Consider the following 21,678-nt stretch of genomic DNA (forward strand, 5'->3'; position numbering starts at 1 on the left):
GCAGTAATCCTCCATATTTGACCAATACGTAAAAAAATTATTGCGTTCTCCATGAACACATTTTTTACAATCCAAACACAACCCAAGAGGAAAGTCGACAGAAAAATCCTGTCGAAAAAAAAAATCCTTAGTTTAGTTTAAAGGGGAGAGGAAGTCGATGAAAAAACCCTGTCGAAAAAAGTTGCTTGAAATGACGGCCACCACAATAAAGTGTCAAAGTATACCGCAGAGCAAAGTTGAGAATTTGCTTGGTACCAAAAATAGAAATTTCTCATTGAAAACGCAGGAGTAGTACTTTACTGTTAACAAAATATAAAACTTGCTCCTCCAACCCAGGTTAGGGAGTCAGTTGTACACGGTATCCTTCCTTCTAATACCCTATCTATCCCTATCTAGCTGGCTGCTGCTGCTGCTTACATAGCACACCCGCTTCCGCAGAGTCCAGGGTCAGGGCTCTCACCCGACCAAAGGCCAATCCACACCGCCGGCCGACAAACAACAAAAGAACCAAAAAATTTTCAGGTTAATCAAGGAAAGCCCAGCTTCTGAATTGCAGAAACAGGCCTCCTTCCTCCTCATCTATCTCCTCGTCTCCTCCATTCAATCAATCTGAATCGCTTTCAACGTTGCCCATGGCCTTCAATCCTCTTGGCCTCTGCATCAACAAACAAGCAACACATGTACCCCAAATCAACAAAAGCAATATAGCATATAACTACAGTACTACTAGTAATCATCTCTTCCTACCTACCAATCCGAGGCTTAAATGGTCACCTCGTAATCATATCATATCACCCCATATATTGCGCTCTTTTCCTTTTTCAGCCACACGAGAGAGGTGGGGAAAAAGAAAAAGATCCCATTTAAGTTCCAACCATGCCCCAATTCCTGTCCACAGGCCAGTTACCATTTTAAAGTTAAAAAAGAAAAAAAAAAAACAGTTCTTTCCTCGTGTCCTAATCTTCCAAACGCCCCCAGCCGCCGCCGCCGCCATAACTACAACTCCCTCATCCCTCATCCTCCCGCCATCATCCCACCTCCGTTTCTCCCAATCTGTCCTAAAGGGAACCCAACCAAAACAGAGAGAGGGAAAGAGACAGAGTAGCAATCGTACCTTCTTAGAGATCTTCTTCTCCCGGACCTCATACCTCTCCAAGGACATGTCCGTTAACCAAGCTCCTGGGCTCACCAACTGCTCAACCAACCATGTAAGAAAAAGGTCAACCATCAAAAGAGTTCCTTCTTTTAACCAAACCAAACCAAACCAAACCAAATTATGTAGCTGTAAAAGGGAAAATTTTTTTAATATATATATATATATAATTTTTTCAAAAAAAAAAAGGGGGGGCTTACAAGTAGAGTTCTTTGGATGACTTTTGCCCTCTTCTTAGGCCTCTGAGGAAGTTTACAACCTTTCATGGCCATAAAGTCTTCTTCTTTTTCTTTGCTCGACAGAGCAACATAAAGCTTTGGCCATACCGGAGCTACCGCTGCTCCTCCTCTGCTGCTGCTGTTGTTATGACCATTATTACTATTATTGTTGTTATGGCCATCCCCACCAGAAATTCCTGCTGCACCAGCACCGCCATGGCTGTCCACTACTAGATGATTGACCTTCCCACCATAATTGTCCTCCAAATTCCCCACCACTTGCACCGATCCTCTCGTCGTGTAGGACCTATCCACCTCCGGCGACACCCTCCGGTGGCTCTCCGATCTCAGCGTCACTGCCGGCTCTGCTGAATTCCTGTTTCCGAACACGACAAACCCCACCAGATCAAATACTACCCATGTCTCAGGCCCCTTCTTTTTCCTTTCCTTTTTTTTTCTATCAAAAATGAAAAATGAAAAATGAAACCCCCCCCCCCCAAACCCAAAATTGAAAACTCATCGAACATGCAAGATTTTACATTTCCACTGAAATTTTCCATTAGACTAGCAATTCAATTGGCCTTAATTTTCCAAACCCACCCCAAAGATTCACAAGAAAAAGCTTCTCTTTTTTTTTTTTTTGTCATCCCCTTCGATAGAATTTGCTCCAAAATTCTCTGTACTCATCCGGAATGTTTGAATTTTCTCAGTCAAAAAAAAAAGAGATGTAAACAATACCTTGTGAGGCGAGAGGGCGGTTGAGTAAAAGATGATTGCTTTTCATCATGGGACGAGACAGAGAGGAATCTAGAAGAAGTGATTCTGCGGCGAATTCTAGTAGAAGCAGTGGTGGCAGAAGAGAGGTCAGAAGCAAAAGAGGATGAAAGGTGGTGGTAAGGGGGACTAGTGTTGCTTCTGATTCTCACACATCGGAGTCTTTTTCTGTTACCCCACTGCAAGAAGAATTCTGTTTCCGGTGGCGTCGTCATCATACTCGCCCCCCTCTCATTCTTCTCTTCCTTCTCCATCTGCGTCTCTTTTTTTAACTGAAACACACCAATCGAAAGAAATGATGAGAAATCAGAGAATTCCCCAGAAAACCATTAAGAAGACTGAAGAATCAGTTAAATCACCTCTAAGATCTGAGCGTTCAGAACGGATGAATTCACAGAAACCCCAATCCTGCAAATCCTGAGCATACAGAGAAGAAGAAGAAGAATATCAGAGAGCCTGATGGGAAAATGCAAAGAGTAAGCAGATTGGTAATATTTAAAACGAAAGCTTGCCTTACAATCTGAAGAACCTCCAAACCCCAAAAAAAACAAAAAAAAAAAGATTCTTTTTTTCTTTTGCGCAATTCGGAGATAACCCCAGATATCAAAATCAAAATCTCTTCCGTTTTTCCCCTTCTCGACTAGGGAATATTGTTCAAATGCTTAGATGGGCAAGCAACATGCGGAGGTTTCTTCCCTCCTGAGAGTCTGTTGGTGCTGTGTTAAGACTGTTGGAAGAAACAAGTACAACACCAAAACTATTTATCAAGACGAAGAAATGCAGGCAGGCAACGAGGAAGGAAGGAAGGAAGGAAGGAAGAGGAAAGGAGAGAAAAGAAGAGAGGAGAAGAGTCTTTTGGTGGCTTCTTTGTTTTGCTTTCTTACTCCTTCCTCCCCTTATGCTGCTGCTATCCCCTTTTAATCTTCGTTAACCCAAACTATATTACTACTACATATAATGCCCAAAACGAAACTCTGCACTCAGAAGATGAGGAAACCTGTCAAGTAATGGTGACCGTAGGATGAGAACATCCTACGGTCCACGATTCAGGAAAAAGTGCCCACCACAACGACAAGTGGGAGTATCAAAGAAATAGCCTTCCCTCGTCGGTAGTCATTGGGCCTCCGCGTGAACTTAATTGGACGGAGTTTTGGATCATTCACGATTTTTGGGCTGAAGGTTACGGCTTCTGTTTTCTTTGACTTAACACCATGGGCTTCCAGCACAAGAATTTTAACTCGAAGGCTCACCCAAAAATTTTTTTTTTCTTTTAAAAAAAAGAAGGCTCACCCATAGTCTAATCTCCCCTTCTTGGACCACTTTTGGGCTTTCTCAGATAGTTTTAAGCATTTTTTTTTGTTTGTTTTATTATTATTGTTATTAGTAGTAGTTTGGATGACAATAAGACAATAGGGTCGGCAGCAAAGATATAAGAAGATTTTATTCATTGATGGGTGACACCATGGAATGGATGGTGAGCAAGTGATCAATTGACTTAGAGCCATGATTTTATGCTAAAAAAAATTTTTTTTTTGTTTGGATTGAAGGTTGTTCTCAGAAAAATTTTTACGTTTTCTGTGATTATATTTTTTAAATACCCTTTTACCTCACATACATCAAATCATTACAGTTTATATTTCTACCAAAAATCCAAAAAAATGGCAATCCGAACGAGAAGTTATCAAGCTACCATACTAACTCAAGGATTCACCTTCACCGTTCACTAGGGGTATATAATATGGATTTCCATTCAGAGCACAGCTGATTATTTTTTCAAATATATTTGCTTACATCATCATTACAGTTTTCAATACACCTTTTTATCTTTTCAATTATCTTTTTATCTCACATACATCACATCACAAAAAGTGTTACAGTAAAAATATCTCAAATAACTAGGGATGGCAATGGGGGCGGGTGCCCGCGGGGGGCTCACGGGGCGGGGGTATACTCCCCCGCCCCATCCCCCGCCCCGCCACCCGTAAAAAAAAAATTATATATATATATATATATATATATATATATATATATATATATATAAATGACTATATCCCCCGCCCCAACCCCGCCCCGTTGCCATCCCTACAAATAACTTACAATTCAAACAAACCCAATGTTTCTCTCTGCAACCAAATGAACTAGTGCATGAGAGCATTAGGTTTTTCATTAATCACAAGCTCAGACATAGACATTATTGTATATCCTTACAATTTTGACTTAGACAATCATGTTGTATTGACAAAGATGCAAGGAGTAATGGGTACGTCTTTTGGTAGTTGGTACATATGCCTAACTTATTTAGAATTTTGGCCGGTCCCTATTGGGATTCGATATAAAGCTTTTTAAAAATTACTTTGCGCAGATTATGGAGAAGACGATAATAAATTAAGCTCATTCCAACCTCCCCCCGACAAAGATGTTAGGTCATATATTCAATCATTGCCTGGCATTGCAAGTGGTTAATCCAACGCTTCTAATTCAACCGAACCGTCTTTTTGTATGGAGAATGTGTTACTAGTGCAACCATTCAAATGAGTGAGCAAGCTGATTGGGGATTGAGAGGAGGCGGTGAGGAGAACTATATGTTGACCGAGTTTTGAAAAATAAAATGGGAAAATGAATATGCCTCTCTGTAATTGTAGGAGAGTGATCATATTATATGATCGAAACTTTCAACCTTATCACTGGTAGAGGAGAAAATGTTTTGATGCTTAGTTGAGCTATGAGTCCCATTAGAGGTGTAATTGAGTCAAGCTGAGCTAAAAAATTTGGATTTGAGTTCGAACTCGATTTTATTTTGAATTATTCGAACTCGAGCTTGTACTTATCAAACCTAATCGAGTTTAGTTCGAATTCAATCGAGTCTAACCAAACTTAAAAAATATATAATTTTATATTTTATATAATTTTAAATAAGGAACAAAGTAGACATTTCATACTAATAAATAAAAAATAAAAAAAAAACATATATATGTGGAATTCAATTGAGCTCGATGGAATTTCGAGTTTTACATATTAGGTTCGAGTTCGACTCATTACGTAGTTTGAATTGTTTGAACTCGAGTTCGAACCCCGTCAATATGAGTTTGACCTCAAGATTTGACTAATCAAGTTCACGAACACTATTTAATTGAATTCGATTTATTTGCATGTAGGTCAACGGAATAGAACACTAACTTTGGGTTAAGAACATTATTATTGTCGTGTACAATACATTGGTTACAGAGCCAAGCAAATATGTGTGGCTGCCAACTAATATCACATTTTCTAAGTTTCATCGACTCCAAAATTATAGCACTGCCGTTTTCAAATTGGAAGGAGAGTATAGGCATGATTTGGTGCAATTCCTTGCAGCTTACAATGGTGGAGGCTCAACATGAACAGACCGACCCTATAACACCGAAGGAGCTGTTTTGATATTGAAATTCTTCCAACCCAGCAAGCATCTCTGCAGTCCATAAGTGAATACTCTCTAAAATATCTCCATTCAACAACAGCGAAAGTAGTGATTGACGAACGATGACTAATGTATAATAGGTTGGACTGGAGCGAGTACTTAGGACAGAATAACACGAATTCGACCTCAGAACACGCTGCAATGTGGATGGATACACACGGTTGTCCTTGTCCTTTTGAAAAACGTCTCGGGCGGGCGGTCGTCTGTGCTCAATCATTATGGTCCGTCCGTATGATATTTTTATTGTTATTCAAAATTTTTAAAGAAAGAAAGAGAAGTCAGAAGAGCAATGGGATTAGCAATCGTGAAGGCTGGCTGCTGCTGTGGGTTGATCTGCAGGAGGAGGGGCACATATTGATAGTTGACTGTCAATGGAGTCGAGCCTACCTGAGTTTTGGCACGATAAAAAAATTTGATAAACTAGATCTTTCAGTGAATCGATCTGAATTTGAGTCTAAAAATTATATTCGAATTAAATATGAGTCGAAATTGGACCTTATTAGATTTAAGCCCGATATAGGTCCGATTCTTTAATTACTTATATATATATGATATTTATATTTTGATATTATATATAATTATATATCCAAATATATTATTACTAAATACTAAATACATATAAATTATAAAACACAAAAATACATATGAAGATTCTTCTATTAGCTTTCTTGAGAACCATTAATATTAGTAATACATAACTGAATCTCTAACTTTTCTTATTGATCAAGTAAATTTTCGTGTTAGTATAATATTGATTGATTTCTTCTTGGTCTACAAATACAAATCATCAGACATGTTTGGAAATACAAATCACAATGCTATAAAAAAAAAGTTTCAATTTTTAAAGATGTATTGACTTATGACCGCATGTTTTATGACTATTTTTCATTTATTTTGAACGAATTAAATATACATATTGTTGAAAATTTTTTGATTTATATACTTTTTGAGAACTAATATTATTTGTTTATATTTAGTTTTAACTTTTAATATTGTAGTCTTGTAAATGTTAAGAATGGAATGGAAATGGAAATGGAATGGATGGAGCCCACCAAACCAGCGCATTGAACCGTTGGCGACAGCTGTGCGGCACCGAAAGACGAGGACACCTCAAACAACCCACGGCCGCAACACAACGGGCAGATTAATTCTCTGACTCTGACTGTTCAAACTAATAATAATTAAAATTAAAAAAAAAAAAAGAGGCAGGAATTATTAAGCAATTTTTTTTATAAAAAAAAAAAAAAAAAAAAGGAAGAGAAAGCCGCATCGTCATTCATCATCTCATGCGACCGTGAGAGAATCAAGTCAGCCCAACGGTCTGTTCTCTTGGAGCCACACACAGACACAGACACAGCCCTCTCCTCTCCCTCAGCTCAATACGGTACTCTATAAATAACTAACGCCAACTCTCCAATTGCCATAACATTCATTCATTCATTCATTCATCATATTTTGCTAATTGTACGTTATTCTCTCTTTCTCTCTCTATCTCTCGTCACCTGACCAATTCTCTCGACGACAATCAGCAATGGAGGCGATGAAGGTATTTTTGGTTGCCGTTATGCTGATGATGGTAATGGCTTCGTCGGCCGTCCAGATTGTGGCAGCTTCCGAGGGTCCATCTCCGGCTCCTTCTCCAGCTTCCGATGCTTCCCTATTTCCTCCCACTCTTTTCGCTTCCGTCGCTGCCCTTGCAATGGCACTCCTCTTCTAATTTCCCAATCTTTCATTATTTTTTTATTTTTTTCCTCTCTGATATATTATACAATGGGAGGATGGATATACTTGTGTAGAGCTTCTCTTTTGCTAAATTAACTCGAATCTTCTTCCCTCCATGCCTCCCTCCTCCTTCTGGGAATTGAGGTGGTGATCATGGGATGGGAAGGGAGCATTTGAGATTCTTTGCATATTTTTCCTTTTTTTTTATATATATAAAAAAATAAAATCATCTTTTTCTGCAGGGGCTATTCTTTGATGTTTAGTTTGGGGGATATATCATGTTCATGTGTCCTTGGACAGATTTTTGTTATTGCCTCTATTTGTACTTGGTATTATTATTGATGTATTCTACATATAAAAAAAAATTGGTCGTCGTTTATTCAATTCAGCACAGCAGCTTCAATTTCAAATCTTGATGTATTACCACCTTTTTTTTTTTACTACTTATTTGCTTTCTCTCTATAATTCATAATAATGAACCAATAAGTAACAACATACTCCCCAGTAGATGCATGTATGCATATATATATATATATATGATTAATGTTTCCTGCACCGACCGACAGTGTGCACTGTCAACGCATTGTCAATAACATTAAATGAATGATAACTATGTAAAATTTGAATTTATATGGGACACTTCTTCTTCTTCTTCGAGCCTGAGCTAAAGATCAGTCCTGCACGGAGGCCGGCCAAACATTTGTGCTTCCTTCCTTCCTTCCTGAGCAATTTATCTTACCACCATCTCTTCATTCTCTTTTTAACTTAAAAAAACGCTTCTTGGGATAGATTTGTTCAATCCGTAGTTCAACAAACAGCAGCAAACTGCAAACTTTCACAACAATATCCTAGAAAAAGAATATAATGCGCTTGCCTTTTTTTCCTTTTCTTTTTGGATCGGCAATTGATGATGATGACAAGCTTTTAATTAAAATGATAATCAGACCAACTCTACATACACAGAGAAGCGACAAATGGATGGGGGAGGGAGCGGCGGTGGTGTAGGCGCAGGAAACAGATAGATATCCAGTGATCCACATGCAAAGCCAGGAAAAATATCTTAGCCAGCGACCCCAGCCCAGCAATGCCCATGATGAAGAAGATGATGTTTGTTAGACAACAGTTGTCAATATATGCAGTGTAGTGGATATTTTTGGGACTCATTATCATGTCTCGTTGTCGATGGCATAATTTGGGTCCGCTCGCTGGAACCGAAAGGCTGCTGCTGCTGGGTAGTGGGCGGCTGCACGTGAAATTTATAAATTTGAGGTTGTGATTAAAATTAGGGATAATTTCAGAAACCTCTCCCCTGAGGTTTCTGACAGTCTCACTCGCCTCCCTTGAACTTTGCATGTGGTGATATACTTTAATATGATCATTCAATTAATTGAAACATACTTCTGGTGATATAAAAAAAAATGTATAGTTTTATAATTTGAGTGATTAAAAGTATAAATTTTTATTAGTTAAGTCATAAAAAAATATTATTTGAGTGATTAAAAGTATAAATTTTTACTAGTTAAGTCACAAAAAAAATTTCACTATTTGGTTAATTGAGCGAATGGCAATTGCAGTTAAATAAATAGTGTAACGATCAAATAACCAAATTCTCAATAGTTTAATAACTCTTTTTGCGATTTTCTCTATGGAAAATGAAATGAAGTAGCAAAGATACTTCATTTCATTTAGTGCTAAATACTTTAGTTGAGATTTTTTTAAAAAAAAAATTAATTCACACTGTAGTTTGTCAAATTTATTCAACAAGCTTCATTTGAATACCAGAACTTAGGTAGATCCGATTTTCAAAAAATTCAATAACCCAAATTGTGTGCGCACTTTATGAGATGATATAATATACAATTTACATCATTGAATTTTTGAAAACCAAATTTACCCAAATATAAGTAATGAGTTACACTAAATAATTGTCATACAAAAAAAAATGAAATTCGTGATTTTAGAGAAAGGTAACATTAGTGTTAAACTCTTCATTGGTGATTGTACTACGAAAAAAAAGTGTAAAATGGAATAGAAGGTACATCATAAGTTATATCTCTATTACTCATTTAACTAATTCTGTCAAAATAGCTTCAAAATATATCATAAGTTATGAGGGTATATTTGTCAATTCATCATCTATGATATCACAAATAGGGCCCAACAATCTGACAAGGGAGGTATCTGATATTTTGCAAAGTTTATGGAAGGTGAGTGAGACTGTCAGAAACCTGAAGGGAGGTTTCTGAAATTATCCCTTAAAATTACCTCTTGAGGTTTGTCCATATTACCAAACAAACCTTATGGTTAAATCAAATAACATTCAACTCCCAAATATTTATCAATAAGTCCCTTGCCGTTATCAAACGTTAATAATTATAGTGACATCAACAAATGAGAAGTTGTGGAACCCCAAAATGTCTTTTTATTTTACCAGGAACATATGGTCTTTTTTTTCCACCCAACTTTTTATTTTACCCATAAAAATATTCTTCCGTTCTTTCTCACGATCAATCCTTATCAATCCTATCCCCACAATTAGGCCTATCAATGGTGCGGATCTAGACCTGAATTCGTAAAATTATTGCGATTACGGGTAGGGATTTAATTATGGTATCTGAACCCGGATCCTGATCCATTTTGTCAAACAAAAAATGGATCGGATACGGAATATAGTATTTCGACCCGTATTAGATCTGGATTCGGATATAAATAGAATAATAATTTAAAAATATATATATTTATCAATATAATTTAATTAGTGTGATGTATTTGAGTAAAGTCGATTTGATTTCTTTTCTTATTTGATTTTTTTTGTATTAGTTAGAAATTAGTTTACAAATATATTTTTTCTTATTTTTATTAGAAAATTGTAAGTTTTGATAAATTTTTTCGAGTAGACCTGACCCGGATCAGAGACCCGTCGGATTTGGATCCGAAACATAGAGTACAGGACACATCGGATAAACGGGTCCGGGTCCGTTGACAAGCCTACCCTCGATACCGCATTCTCTATTACCCATCTTTATCAACATCCACCAGAAAATTCTAAACTTCAACCTCGTATTTTCCCAACCAAGCCAATAAGAAATCCCTTTGCAAGGCAATCTGCCGAAATTGTTCTCCCCTCTTAATTCTTGCAAGCTAGATCAAGATTGTAGAAAGGAAAAAATGCATTTGTTTGCTCGCTTTTTGATAAGAATTTCGCAAATAGCGAATGGGTGAAACTAGCAATCAGATTAGAGGCCAAAAGAACATGATGGTGGTACTAAACATACCTACCAATACTAGTTGTCAATGCTGCTACAACCGCGGTCATCTACTCTTTGCTCGACGAAATGCCGCATAGAAGTGATCTTTGGGTTTAGGGAGATGGCTTTCGTGAAATTATAGTTTTCTTAAGTTTTTGTGAGTTTGGAGAATTGGAGTAATGTGTGGTTTCTTCAAATGGGATTTCTAGTAATTCCACATATACTACAAGTATCTGGGTAGCATGTTCTATTGTTCAGTGAGTTATTGATGATGAAGATTGCATTCTTTTTTCTTTTTTTTCCCCTTTCCCCCCAAACCTGAAAATCTAGAGCTTGAATCATAGGGTCTGGACTATGGATCCTTGCATTGAAGTTGAATTTTGGATGCAGTTCTCATAATGTCCATAAATCTTTAACTTTCCGTCATGTGAATTTTAGACATCGTTGATGTACAGTCAAGTGATGATATCTTATCATTTTTGGAAGAGATTTAGGTGAAATTGCCACTAGAGCTAGGCAAACAGACTTTTGTTCTTTTTTTTGTCCCCAAATTAAGAACATCTTAAGTGGCAATTTCGACTTTTCACTAAATCTGTCAAGCTCAATTAACAGAAGTTACTATAAAGGGGGTATTGGTTATTTGGCCAAACCGAAAGGTTTATTTAGTAATATGAATAAATCTCAAGAGAGGTAAATGTAATTATACCTAAAATTTTTTTGAATTGCCATCCACTATTTCTTCTCCTCCTATGACAAAATCAGGCAGATGCAATTGACATTTAAGTTTTAACAAAAATCAACTCTATCTCACAGTAAAATTTTAAAATTAACTAAAACATTCTCTCCACAGCTTCTAGAAAGTGACTGTGGCACCATTAATACCACATTTAAGTTCAGGTTTTGGAAAATTTCTCCCGCTAATGGGTCTACACTTTTTGACTTCAAAGATAACATATTAAAATGGCCACCATCTATTGTTATAGCTTCTTTTGTTCTCTCTTTTAATAATTTTACTTTGTTTGTTTGTTTTCTAGTTGTTCTCTCAAGGAGGGCCGTTTGGTTCGCGAACAAGGATGAGATAGGATGACTCATTCTTGAATTATTAATCCTGCATTGAGTCATCCTTGAATAAATAATTCAAGTTATTTAATGTTTGATTGGTTTTGAGTTGGATTGGATATCTTGAAAAATAATCATATCCTGTGTTTGTGTTCATTTGGAGATTGAATAAGGTGGGATTACTATTTTAATGACCAAAAGCACCCCTTAATTTGTAAATTCTTTGTTAATAAAATAATTTAATAAAAAAATTAATATTTCTAACTTTTGTTAAAATAGAGTGGTTTGAAACTTTAGAATTATAAAGTAAATCAAGGGTTTTAATATATAAAAATTTGCATTCATTTAAACTCAGCCCATTTGGGTCCTTAAAAACAGATTTTGACCAAAGTTTTTAACCTTTATTGAAAATCCGATTAACCAATGGGTCGAGTTTGGCTAAATTAGGGTTAGACCGATTGAAACCTAACCCATTTAATAGTTTTAAATGAGCTAAACTGAAGATAATATTGAAATAATCCAACCTTTCTTATGGGATTATTTTATCTCGTGAGTAGGGATTAATTCGATTGGGTAGTACGTGTCATTCCATATTTGGTTGTCAAAAAGTCAAAATTTGAAGTAAAAAAGTCTGCGTCGTCCCATGAACCAAAGGTCTCCGGGTTTATGTTCATTATAAGGTGGTGTTTGGTAAGAGGGTTTCGGAATGAAGAATTGGAATAAACCCCATAATTATTATTTGGATTACTACTATCGGAATTGAAATTTTGGAATCATATATAAAAACTTGGAGTTCCCTAATTCCTCAGTAACCTGGAGAGTTTTGGACAAAATCCAAGTTTGATTCCCATTTAGAAACAGGGCCCGTCTCGCCATCCATTAAAAAAATTAATATATAATAATATATAATATATATTATAATTAAATATTTTATTATAATATAAGTATAATTATATAATATACTTATAATTATTATATACATATCTATAATATATCATATAAATATGTATTGTAATTATTTAATTAAATATAATTATAATTATATAATATATATTATAAATTTATTAATATTATATAATAATATATTTATAATATTTATAAATGCATATTATATATGCATCTAATTATAATATATATATGTGTATATTATAATAATATATTATGTAATTATAATTATGTATTTATATTATAATAGTTGTATAATTATATTTAATTATATATATAACATTTAATTTAAATAGTTACAAACTTATAATAATGATATTATTAGTTATATGTATTATATAATGTATATTAGAATATGTAATATAATTGGTATTATCAATTATACTAATAATTATACATGTTTACTAATAGAAATTATTAATTAGTTATACTAAGTTTACTAATACATTTAATTAGTGAAAATTTCTCGTATCCCATTTCAAAAGAGCTAATGAACCAAATATCAATAATAGTAATTATAGACATTCTTGGTACTGAACCAAATAAATATATTGGAATGACTAGAGGTGGTAATATGGATAAATGGTTCATAATTGGTTTTGACTTAATGGATGGTTGATGAAATTTATCCAATCCATTTAGATCCATTTAATAAATGGATCTAAATGGATGGATCTAAATGGATTAAATAAAAACCAATTATCCATTTATAATCCATTTAAATATTTTTGTTACTTTTTTTTGCATTGCCATTTCTTGTAATATGAAGATACTTTTTTATGTACTTGTAAATTTTAGTTGTATTTAGATGAGAAAGAGGACAAATGAAGGCAAGTGTGCTTCGGTGATTGATGAAGCTAAGACCTGAGACACCGGTAAATTAATAAGTCCAATCTGTTAGATGGCGAATTGATATCCAAGAATTTTAGCAGACTAACAGTGTTTTCTCTGATCTCATCGATAAGATTTCTACATAACTCCTAGTTAGGCCAGAGTGAGGAGGGATTGAGGAGGCATTAAATCCTAAAAGCTGCTGTTTATCCCTCACTACCTAAGATGTATTTCAAAAAATAATCAGGGGTTTTTTCCTTTTTTTTTTTTTTCCATACATAAGTCAGAGTTGATAAAAGTTAACAACATAGAACGTAATAAGTATAGTGCTAGTAACAACGCCTTCCTGAATAGCTAAACAAATCAGTCTTGTTTAATGAATCCCGACCCCAAATAGATTAATGATCACTGATTCATGTAAATTATTCTTATGATGCTGGACCTGTGCTTTTTTACCTGCTGATTTGAGGTACAACTTTTTTGTATGACGCCGTCAGTGAGAAGTTGCGTGAAGAATGCCATTGAGATTGAGCTTGAGCGTCTTCCGCTGCCAAATAGGGGTTTCCGCTGCAGGCCTTGGTATTGGATCAATAATTAATCAGTTCTCGAGGGTCCATTTTAGGATAGCTCCTTTTTAGTCATTTTTCGTTCCGTTCCCTTTAGTTGGGTTTTAAGTAAATGGATATATGTGATTATTGTGAATAATCCATATAAATTTATTTAATTTAATGATTTTACTTTGGTCAACCATTTAATACCAATACTATAAATGGATAATTCAAATCCATTTAATTATGGATTATATGGATGGATAAATGGTTCTTGATCCAAATTGCCACCTCTAGGAATGACTGATTCCATTCCAAATCCAAGATGAATGATTCCAAATCTGAATCCGATTTCAAGGTGTGAACCAAACGCCACCTAAATATTCTTGTACTGGAATAGCTTCGTAGAATCAGGATTCAATCGGTGCTGCGGTAAAAAATATAAATCAATTTTGATTTCGAATTCAATGCGAAATCGATGGGAACTGTTTTCACCAAAAATAAAAAAAAAAAGTAAAATACTGAAAATCTTTCTTATGAACTAATTTCTTGACTTCCAAATTTGAGTAACTTTTAAAGTTGTGAACTAATATATTATACACCACATTCAAGTTTACATGTGGATTTAACTATATTAATTACACTTTAAGTGACTTACTATAAGTATGAGCTGCTACTTATAGGAGAATAGGTATAATATCTCATATAAGAATTAAACATTTTTTTTTTGGTTGAACAAACTAACAAATGTATGCAAATACATTTATCTATACATAAAAAAGATCACAACATATATGACACATCATACATGTACATTTTTTTATGGGATTAGTGATTAGGAAAATCCTATACTAAACAAACCACATACAATTATTTAAGCGATAGAAACAAACTAATGGGTGATCTAATTTCTTGATTTTAAGGATTCTCAAGTTTGTGCGATAGAAACAAACTAATGGGTGATCTAATTTCTTGATTTTAAGGATTCTCGAGTTTGTGTCTATCGTTTAGAAATGTCAACAAACTAATAAATAATCCATCTGTTTGATTTTAGATATTTTTATGTTTGTGTACATAATCCATCAGACTAATTTCCTTTCCAGTTAAGCTATAAAGGATTTTTTTTCCCACGTTCCAACTCACAGCTTCGCAAAATTACTGAGGTCCAATATAAGTGACAAATACGAGCCCGAAACCTCATGTTTGCACCCACGCAATATTGGGTACTGGGCCACGCCCTGTTTAGCCCAGATTCACCAAAAAGAAACCCTAAAGAATCTGCTGATAGGAGCGAGCGCAGACCGGGCGAGCGGAGTCGTGGGATGAATCGCCTATTTAGCAACCACCACCACCACCAGCAGCAACACAGCGGCAGGAATCAAGAATCTCTAAATCCGCTCGACCTCGTTCCCTAGCTCTGTCTTTCTTCTCTTCCACCCTACCTTTCTTTGCCTTGAAAGAGTTAGTTTCAGACTCGAACGAGTTTGAAGAAAGGCAAAGTTTGGGTAGAAAAAAGACGCTTAAATTTGTGCGAGTTGTTGTCAAAATCTCTTAGATTTTGTTTTATTTTCTCTCTTTTGGTATCAGAACTTGACACCATTCGGTTTGATGCAGTAGAATGGATAGAAAGGTTGCAACGCCGGAAAAGTTTTAACGGGTGGTTTTTCCTTTGTTTTTTTTTCGGGGTTTCTGAAGCTGGTAAAGCGGCGTCTTGATCTGGGAAAATGAATAGATGCTTCTTGAGACCAGCGACATGAAACCCGTCAATCATCTGACCAAGCGGGCTATCTTCCTATCATTGGTCTCGCTTTTGTCTCGATCTGATACATTTTTCTCTCGTTTCAAATCCCTCCCCAAACCCCGTCTTCTATTTTCCTGCTAATTATGCAGATCATTAGTAAAAATCTGCCTGCATTTTTTTTCCCAATGGTAAAAGAGTACCACAATAATCTCTTTTGTGGGGCAGATGATGAACAAAACTTTGTATTTTGGGCTGACTGCAATGGATGATGCTCCAAATTCGAGCTTTTTAAAACTGATGCCTCCTAGTTCCAAGCTTTTCCAATCGCAAATCCCTGCTACATATTCTTTTGTTTTGTTTTTGGGGGGTTGTTATTTTGCGTTCAAGATTTTTCACCTGCTACTCTTTTTTTTAAAAAAAATTTAATGTTAAAAAAATTGGGATATTAATGTTTTATATCAAAAAATAAAATAAAATTTAATGTTGAAAATGTCTTTTTGGGGTAGATTCCTATTGGATTATTAGGACCTTTTTTGCTCCTGGTGCAATTGGAGATTCATTCCTACCATAAAGGTATCCTTCATCTCATAAGAATTGACAATTTATGAAAAATTGAATTGATAGTCAAAAAATAATCTACATTAAATAAGGTAATTTATACTAATAATAATCTACATTAAATAAGAGTATTTTTAAAGAAATTAAAAGATAATTATATTCTTTAATTAAAAAAATAAATTATAATATGAAATAGATTAAAAAGAAAAATACAACTATTAAATTGGAAAGGATATTTTAGAAAAATTAAAGGATAATTATATTTTTTAATTAAAAAGTGAATTATAATTTGAGGCAAGTCATAAAAAAAAATAGGATTATTAAAGTGGGACGGGTGCAGTGCTAGTACTACTTTGTTGGGAGCAGATTTACAACTCTTTATCACGCACCCATTCCCCAATTCTTCAATTTTTGTGCTTTGTTGTTATTAGGGTTACAAACGAGTCGACTCAAATTGAATTTTGGCCTAATTGATTGCGTTTTGATTTAGTTTAAGCAAGTTTGAACTCGATCTTCAATTCAACGAGCTATCAATTTAAAGTTTGAACTCAAGTTTGACTTGAATTCGAGTTGAGTTTGAACTCAAAAAAATAAAAAATAATTATTTTATTTTTTTAAATAAATAAAATAATATTTTTTCTTAATAAATAATAAAATATTATGGATATATATAAGTTTACTATTAATATATATGTAATATATAAATATACACACACACACACGTCAACTCGCGAGCCAACTCGTAAACTAACGAGTTTAATATTTTTGAACTAGAGTTTGAGTTCGAATTCAATTTGACCAGCTCAACTCGAGTTCGATAACTTTAACTCGAGCGACTTTCAATTTATTTGCAACCTTAGTTGCTATACTTCTAATGATTAATCCATTTTATGCTTCCAATTTTGACTTAATATCAATTATCCGTGAATTTGTAAATTTAAATGGGCATGTCTGTATTTATTGATTCGTGCTTCCAATTTGGTACTAATTTAGCAGGGTGCTATGTTTTAGATTATTTGAGTCATTATTATTTAGTGTAATTTTCTTGTTCTGGAGCATATTAAAAAAATAAAAAAGAAATGAAAAGAAATTGAACACCATCCATTTGTACACTTGTTAAATGGGGGAAAAGTTGATTATCATTTATTCTAGGGTTAAAAATAAAAAAATTCTTTGTGGTATACCTAATACACAGAAAAATCTCCTGTGATTTCAAAACATACAAAATGGCATCTCATGTTTTGAACTAAATTAAAAACTAACAAAATTCATTAAATTTAACGGAATCCGATAAATTTAACAGAAAATTTAACGAAATTCGATAAATTTAACAATAAACATAATAGAATTTGATGAGTCTAATAGTCGAGATCGTCATTTTCGTTGAATTTAACAAATTCTATTAGTTTACGTTCAAAATATGAGGTATCGTTTTGTTTGTTTCACCTCCTTAGGATGAACTCTAGGGTATCAGTGGACGTCTGTCCAACTCTCATCAAGACTTATGCACTCATTCAAGATTAATAAAGGATCACAATTAACCATAGATTTAATTAAGAAATATTTCGAATATACAACTCCAAAACTCTCAAGTATACCATTACAATTACAATTCAAAATACCCAAGTATAACAAAATTTACACTTTAACGGTTTCTAATAACATGCAAAAGCATACTAGTTTCAACCAAAAGTTGTTAGTCTAGAACTTTTAACTTTCATCTCTAAAGCCTGTTAAGGAAAACAAACTTAAATGAATGAACTAACGTTCAATGAGGTTAAGAAAATCAAGCAAGCAAGCAAGTAGCACCAATCAATTAAATAATATATTTGAAAATATCGTTCATATGAAATTTCATTTGTGTACACAAGTAGAAATTAAACACATATGAAAAGTACAGGAGTTTTCAGGAGTTATTTCCACGTCTTGACCAATTTAAGTCATTTGGGGTTGACTCTCAGTCAACTCAAGTTGTAGCATGAACGAGTGCTTCACTTATATCTCCATTCAACAAAACGTCCACACGGATCCGAAATCAAATATTCATGTAGTGACAATACTATTCGAGTATGTCAAACGAGATCTCAAAAGATCAAAGTATATATTATTTTTCAAGGTTCACCAAATTTCTTGACCAAATCCTTGTCGGCTCGAGCTACAAGGTTAACCATTGGGTTGGGGCGTCTCCACAATTATAATTAGTTGATGAGATAATGCTCCAATCGATTTAGAATTGTTTATGATCCTTAGTCTGTATAAAAGGCATCTCCCATTCGAACAGGGTGTAGTACATGCTGCCGCTTAGTGCTCATGAGTAAAACATGTTCGAGTACAAGTGCAAGTTATATACATTTATTTAACAAGTATCATTCAATCAAGAGAGAGAGAGGACGAGGGAGGTAAAGTACACTCTCGCATCGGCAAATTCATGTATCATATAGCACTTGTACAAATATTATTTCAATCATGATAACATTTAACATGCACTTGACACTCACCAAGAGTCAAGAGCAAAATAAGAGCAAAGCTAGAGATCAGACAAGCTCATCGGGGTCCTCTTGATCACCTGAGATATGCACAATCACGATTACTTAGGTATTCAACCAAAACTAATAAGAAAAATATTTTCTTACTACCCATTTTTAAGGTTACAAGTTCGAGTTAAATTAAAGGAGTTTTTCTCGCTAAATCGTGAAATAATATTCAAAGAGAACTCAAAAATCATTTTCGAGTCAAATCTTGGCAAAAATCCTCAGTTCCAAAAGAAAGTACTATACTTAACTTTCGGTACGAAACTCACCGTTCTAAATATACGGTACATTTTGAAGGAAATAAAATGTACCAAAACTTGAAGACCTTGTATTAGTAGAAGAATATGAAGAAGAAAATTACTAGATTTGTCCAGACATGTTTGATTTGCTAACAGGTTAAAATCGAGCATCAGAAACCATCTGACTTATTGCAACCTTTGGAAATACCCGAGTGAAAATGAAAAAATATCACCATGAATTTTGTATTTGGATTACAAAGGACACAGAGAGATCATGACGTCATTTGGGTGATAGTGGATAGGTTGATCAAATCTACTCATTTTTCTGTCGATTAGTATGAAGTACTCACTGGAGAAGTTAGCTAATCTATATTTGGATGAAATTATAAGGTTACATAGAATACCAGTGAGTATTGTATCCGATCAAGATGCTCAATTTGTTTTTCGATTCTAGCAGAAGATGCAAAAAATGATAGGAACTAAATTGAGTTTTAGTACAACCTACTATCCACAGACGGATGGACAGTCAGAGAGGACAATTCAAACTCTTGAAAATATGTTGAGATCATGTATGTTGGATTTTGGAGAAAGTTGAAGTAAGTACTTAACATTGGTGGAGTTTGCTTATAATAATAGTTTCTATTCATCCATTCAAATGCTCCTTATGAGGCTCTTTATGGTCGGCAGTGTAAATTTTCAATTTGTTGGGATGAAATAAGCGAAAGAAAGATTTTAGACCCAACTGTAGCACTATGGATTGAGGAGGCGTACGAAAAGGTGAAGATGATATGCTAAAGGATTCAAACAGCCGCTAAAAGAGTTATGCCAATAATCGAAAGAAAGATTTGGAGTTTGCGGTTGGAGATTAAGTTTTTCTCAAAATCACTCCTCTAAAAGCGAGTTTGATGGCAGGAAGAGAAAAAAAGTTGCAACCAAATTTTGTAGGACCCTATAAGTTTCTCCAACGTGTGGGAAACATGGCTTATGAGTTAGAACTATCACCGAATTTGTTTCAAATCTATAATATTTTTCATGTATCTATGCTCAAGAAGTATCATTCAGATCTCTCTTGTATACTGCAATTAGAAAATATTGAGATTGACGAGGCACTAACTTATGAGAAGAAACCAATGAAGCTTTTGGATCATATGGTGAAAGAACTGAGAAATAAATAAATCCCTTTAATAAAAGTTTTATGGAGAAATCACGGAATAGAAGAAGCAACTTGGAAGGTAGAAGAAAAGGTTCGAGAGAAATATCCAAACCTATTTCCGAATCAAGGTATGAATTTTGTGGACGAAATTCTTTTAAGGGGGAGAGGATGTGAGGACTCATATTTTTATTCTTAATTTAGCCTATTTTAAAATTATTTGCATTGGTGTTATTTAATTTTATTATTTTACCATGAATTTTACTTAAATTATACTTTTATCGTTTACGCGTCAAAATTTTTCAAAAGTCGCACCGGCGCGACTAATCAAAGAGTTAGAGAATTAATTTTAAACTAGTAAGAAGGAGTATTTGTAGTGTTAGAAGAATTATATTGGTGGATTAGTATTTAAGTGTAGTAAACAAAAAGGAAATTGGTAGTGCATGACATTATTACACCACTATTCAAAATTGACTTTCTCACCAAACAAAAGTCTAGCTTTTCTTCTTACCTTTACACCACAAATCAAAAGCTCATCTTCCCTCATTCTTTCTCTCTCTTTGGCCGAATTTAGAGCTCAAGAAGAAGAGAGAAAAGCTTCAACTTTTGGCCTTAATCTTGTTCAAATATCCACGCCCAATCCTCAAGACCTTTGGATATTGTCTTAACTAGAGGAAAGTTACTATCTTGTGGAGGTTTTTGGTGGATTGTGGGGAAAAAAAATTTGTCTCCAAACTAGGGTTCAAGAAACTTGAAGATGTAACAAGTTCATCTCTTTTGATCATTAATTTTTACAAGAATTAGTAATGGTTGGTGGTTGTTTTGCAAGGATTTGAAAACCCTAACCAAAAAACTAAGTTAAAGGATTTGAGAAAACCCTTGTTTCTTGCTTTATATCTTAGGTAGTGGCCTTGAGGTGAACTACTAGGTAGAGAATTTGAGGATTCTTGCTTGTTGGTTGCTAATCTTGTGAGTTATGACTTGATATTTGGCTTGGTAGTGGAGAGAAAACTTGAAGAAATCAAGGGGAGGGGCTGACCAAAATTTTGCTGTCTTGTCCCCTTGCTTTAATTTCGAATTTTGTTGCTGAAATGGCTGCAAAAATGCTTGTTATTTGTTGTATTGTGTGTGAAAAAATTATCTTTCAAAAATTGTTTCTATTGGTTGGTTAATATTTCTTCAGGTGCTCAAGAGAGGTTCGAAAGACATTCCAGCGAGGAATTTTAAAGGAATTTCTTGCTCACTTACTTTTGAAATTGGTGAGTGTCAAGTGTATGAGTTATTGCATAATATTTGAATTATTTCTTATTGAATATGTGAATTGGACTTGTCGAGACGAGTGTGTACTTTATTTGCTGGCATTTTTTTTCCATTGGTAAAGAGTACCACAATAATCCCTTTTGTTGGGGGCAGATGATGAACAAAACTTTGTATTTCGGGTTGACTGCAATGGATGATGCTCCAAATTCGAGCATTTTAAAATTGATGCCTCCTAGTTCTTCCA

The 21,678-nt window shown here is 34.4% G+C and overlaps 1 protein-coding gene, 1 long non-coding RNA gene and 1 other non-coding gene across 3 annotated transcripts; 2 read left to right on the forward strand and 1 right to left on the reverse strand.

Annotated features, from left to right (window-relative positions):
* Positions 1-243: 243 nt before the first annotated feature.
* LOC113693750 (uncharacterized) lies at positions 244-3,071 on the reverse strand. Its single transcript, XM_072054053.1, has 6 exons — positions 2,658-3,071; positions 2,505-2,562; positions 2,110-2,417; positions 1,354-1,747; positions 1,115-1,192; positions 244-655 (listed from the first exon to the last, which is right to left on the reverse strand). Exons 3-6 carry the CDS (start codon positions 2,397-2,399, stop codon positions 605-607), a joined length of 813 nt encoding a protein of 270 aa, XP_071910154.1. The 5' UTR covers positions 2,400-2,417; positions 2,505-2,562; positions 2,658-3,071; the 3' UTR covers positions 244-604.
* A 3,770-nt stretch (positions 3,072-6,841) lies between these two features.
* LOC113692075 (uncharacterized) lies at positions 6,842-7,734 on the forward strand. Its single transcript, XR_003448861.2, has 2 exons — positions 6,842-6,986; positions 7,132-7,734. It is a non-coding gene; the product is annotated as an uncharacterized lncRNA (long non-coding RNA).
* An 8,181-nt stretch (positions 7,735-15,915) lies between these two features.
* LOC113694401 (small nucleolar RNA SNORD36) lies at positions 15,916-16,000 on the forward strand. The gene has a single exon (XR_003449353.1). It is a non-coding gene; the product is annotated as a small nucleolar RNA SNORD36 (small nucleolar RNA).
* Positions 16,001-21,678: the final 5,678 nt, after the last annotated feature.

The sequence above is a fragment of the Coffea arabica genome, chromosome 6c (genome assembly GCF_036785885.1).
Source record: "Coffea arabica cultivar ET-39 chromosome 6c, Coffea Arabica ET-39 HiFi, whole genome shotgun sequence".
NCBI lineage: Eukaryota > Viridiplantae > Streptophyta > Magnoliopsida > Gentianales > Rubiaceae > Coffea > Coffea arabica.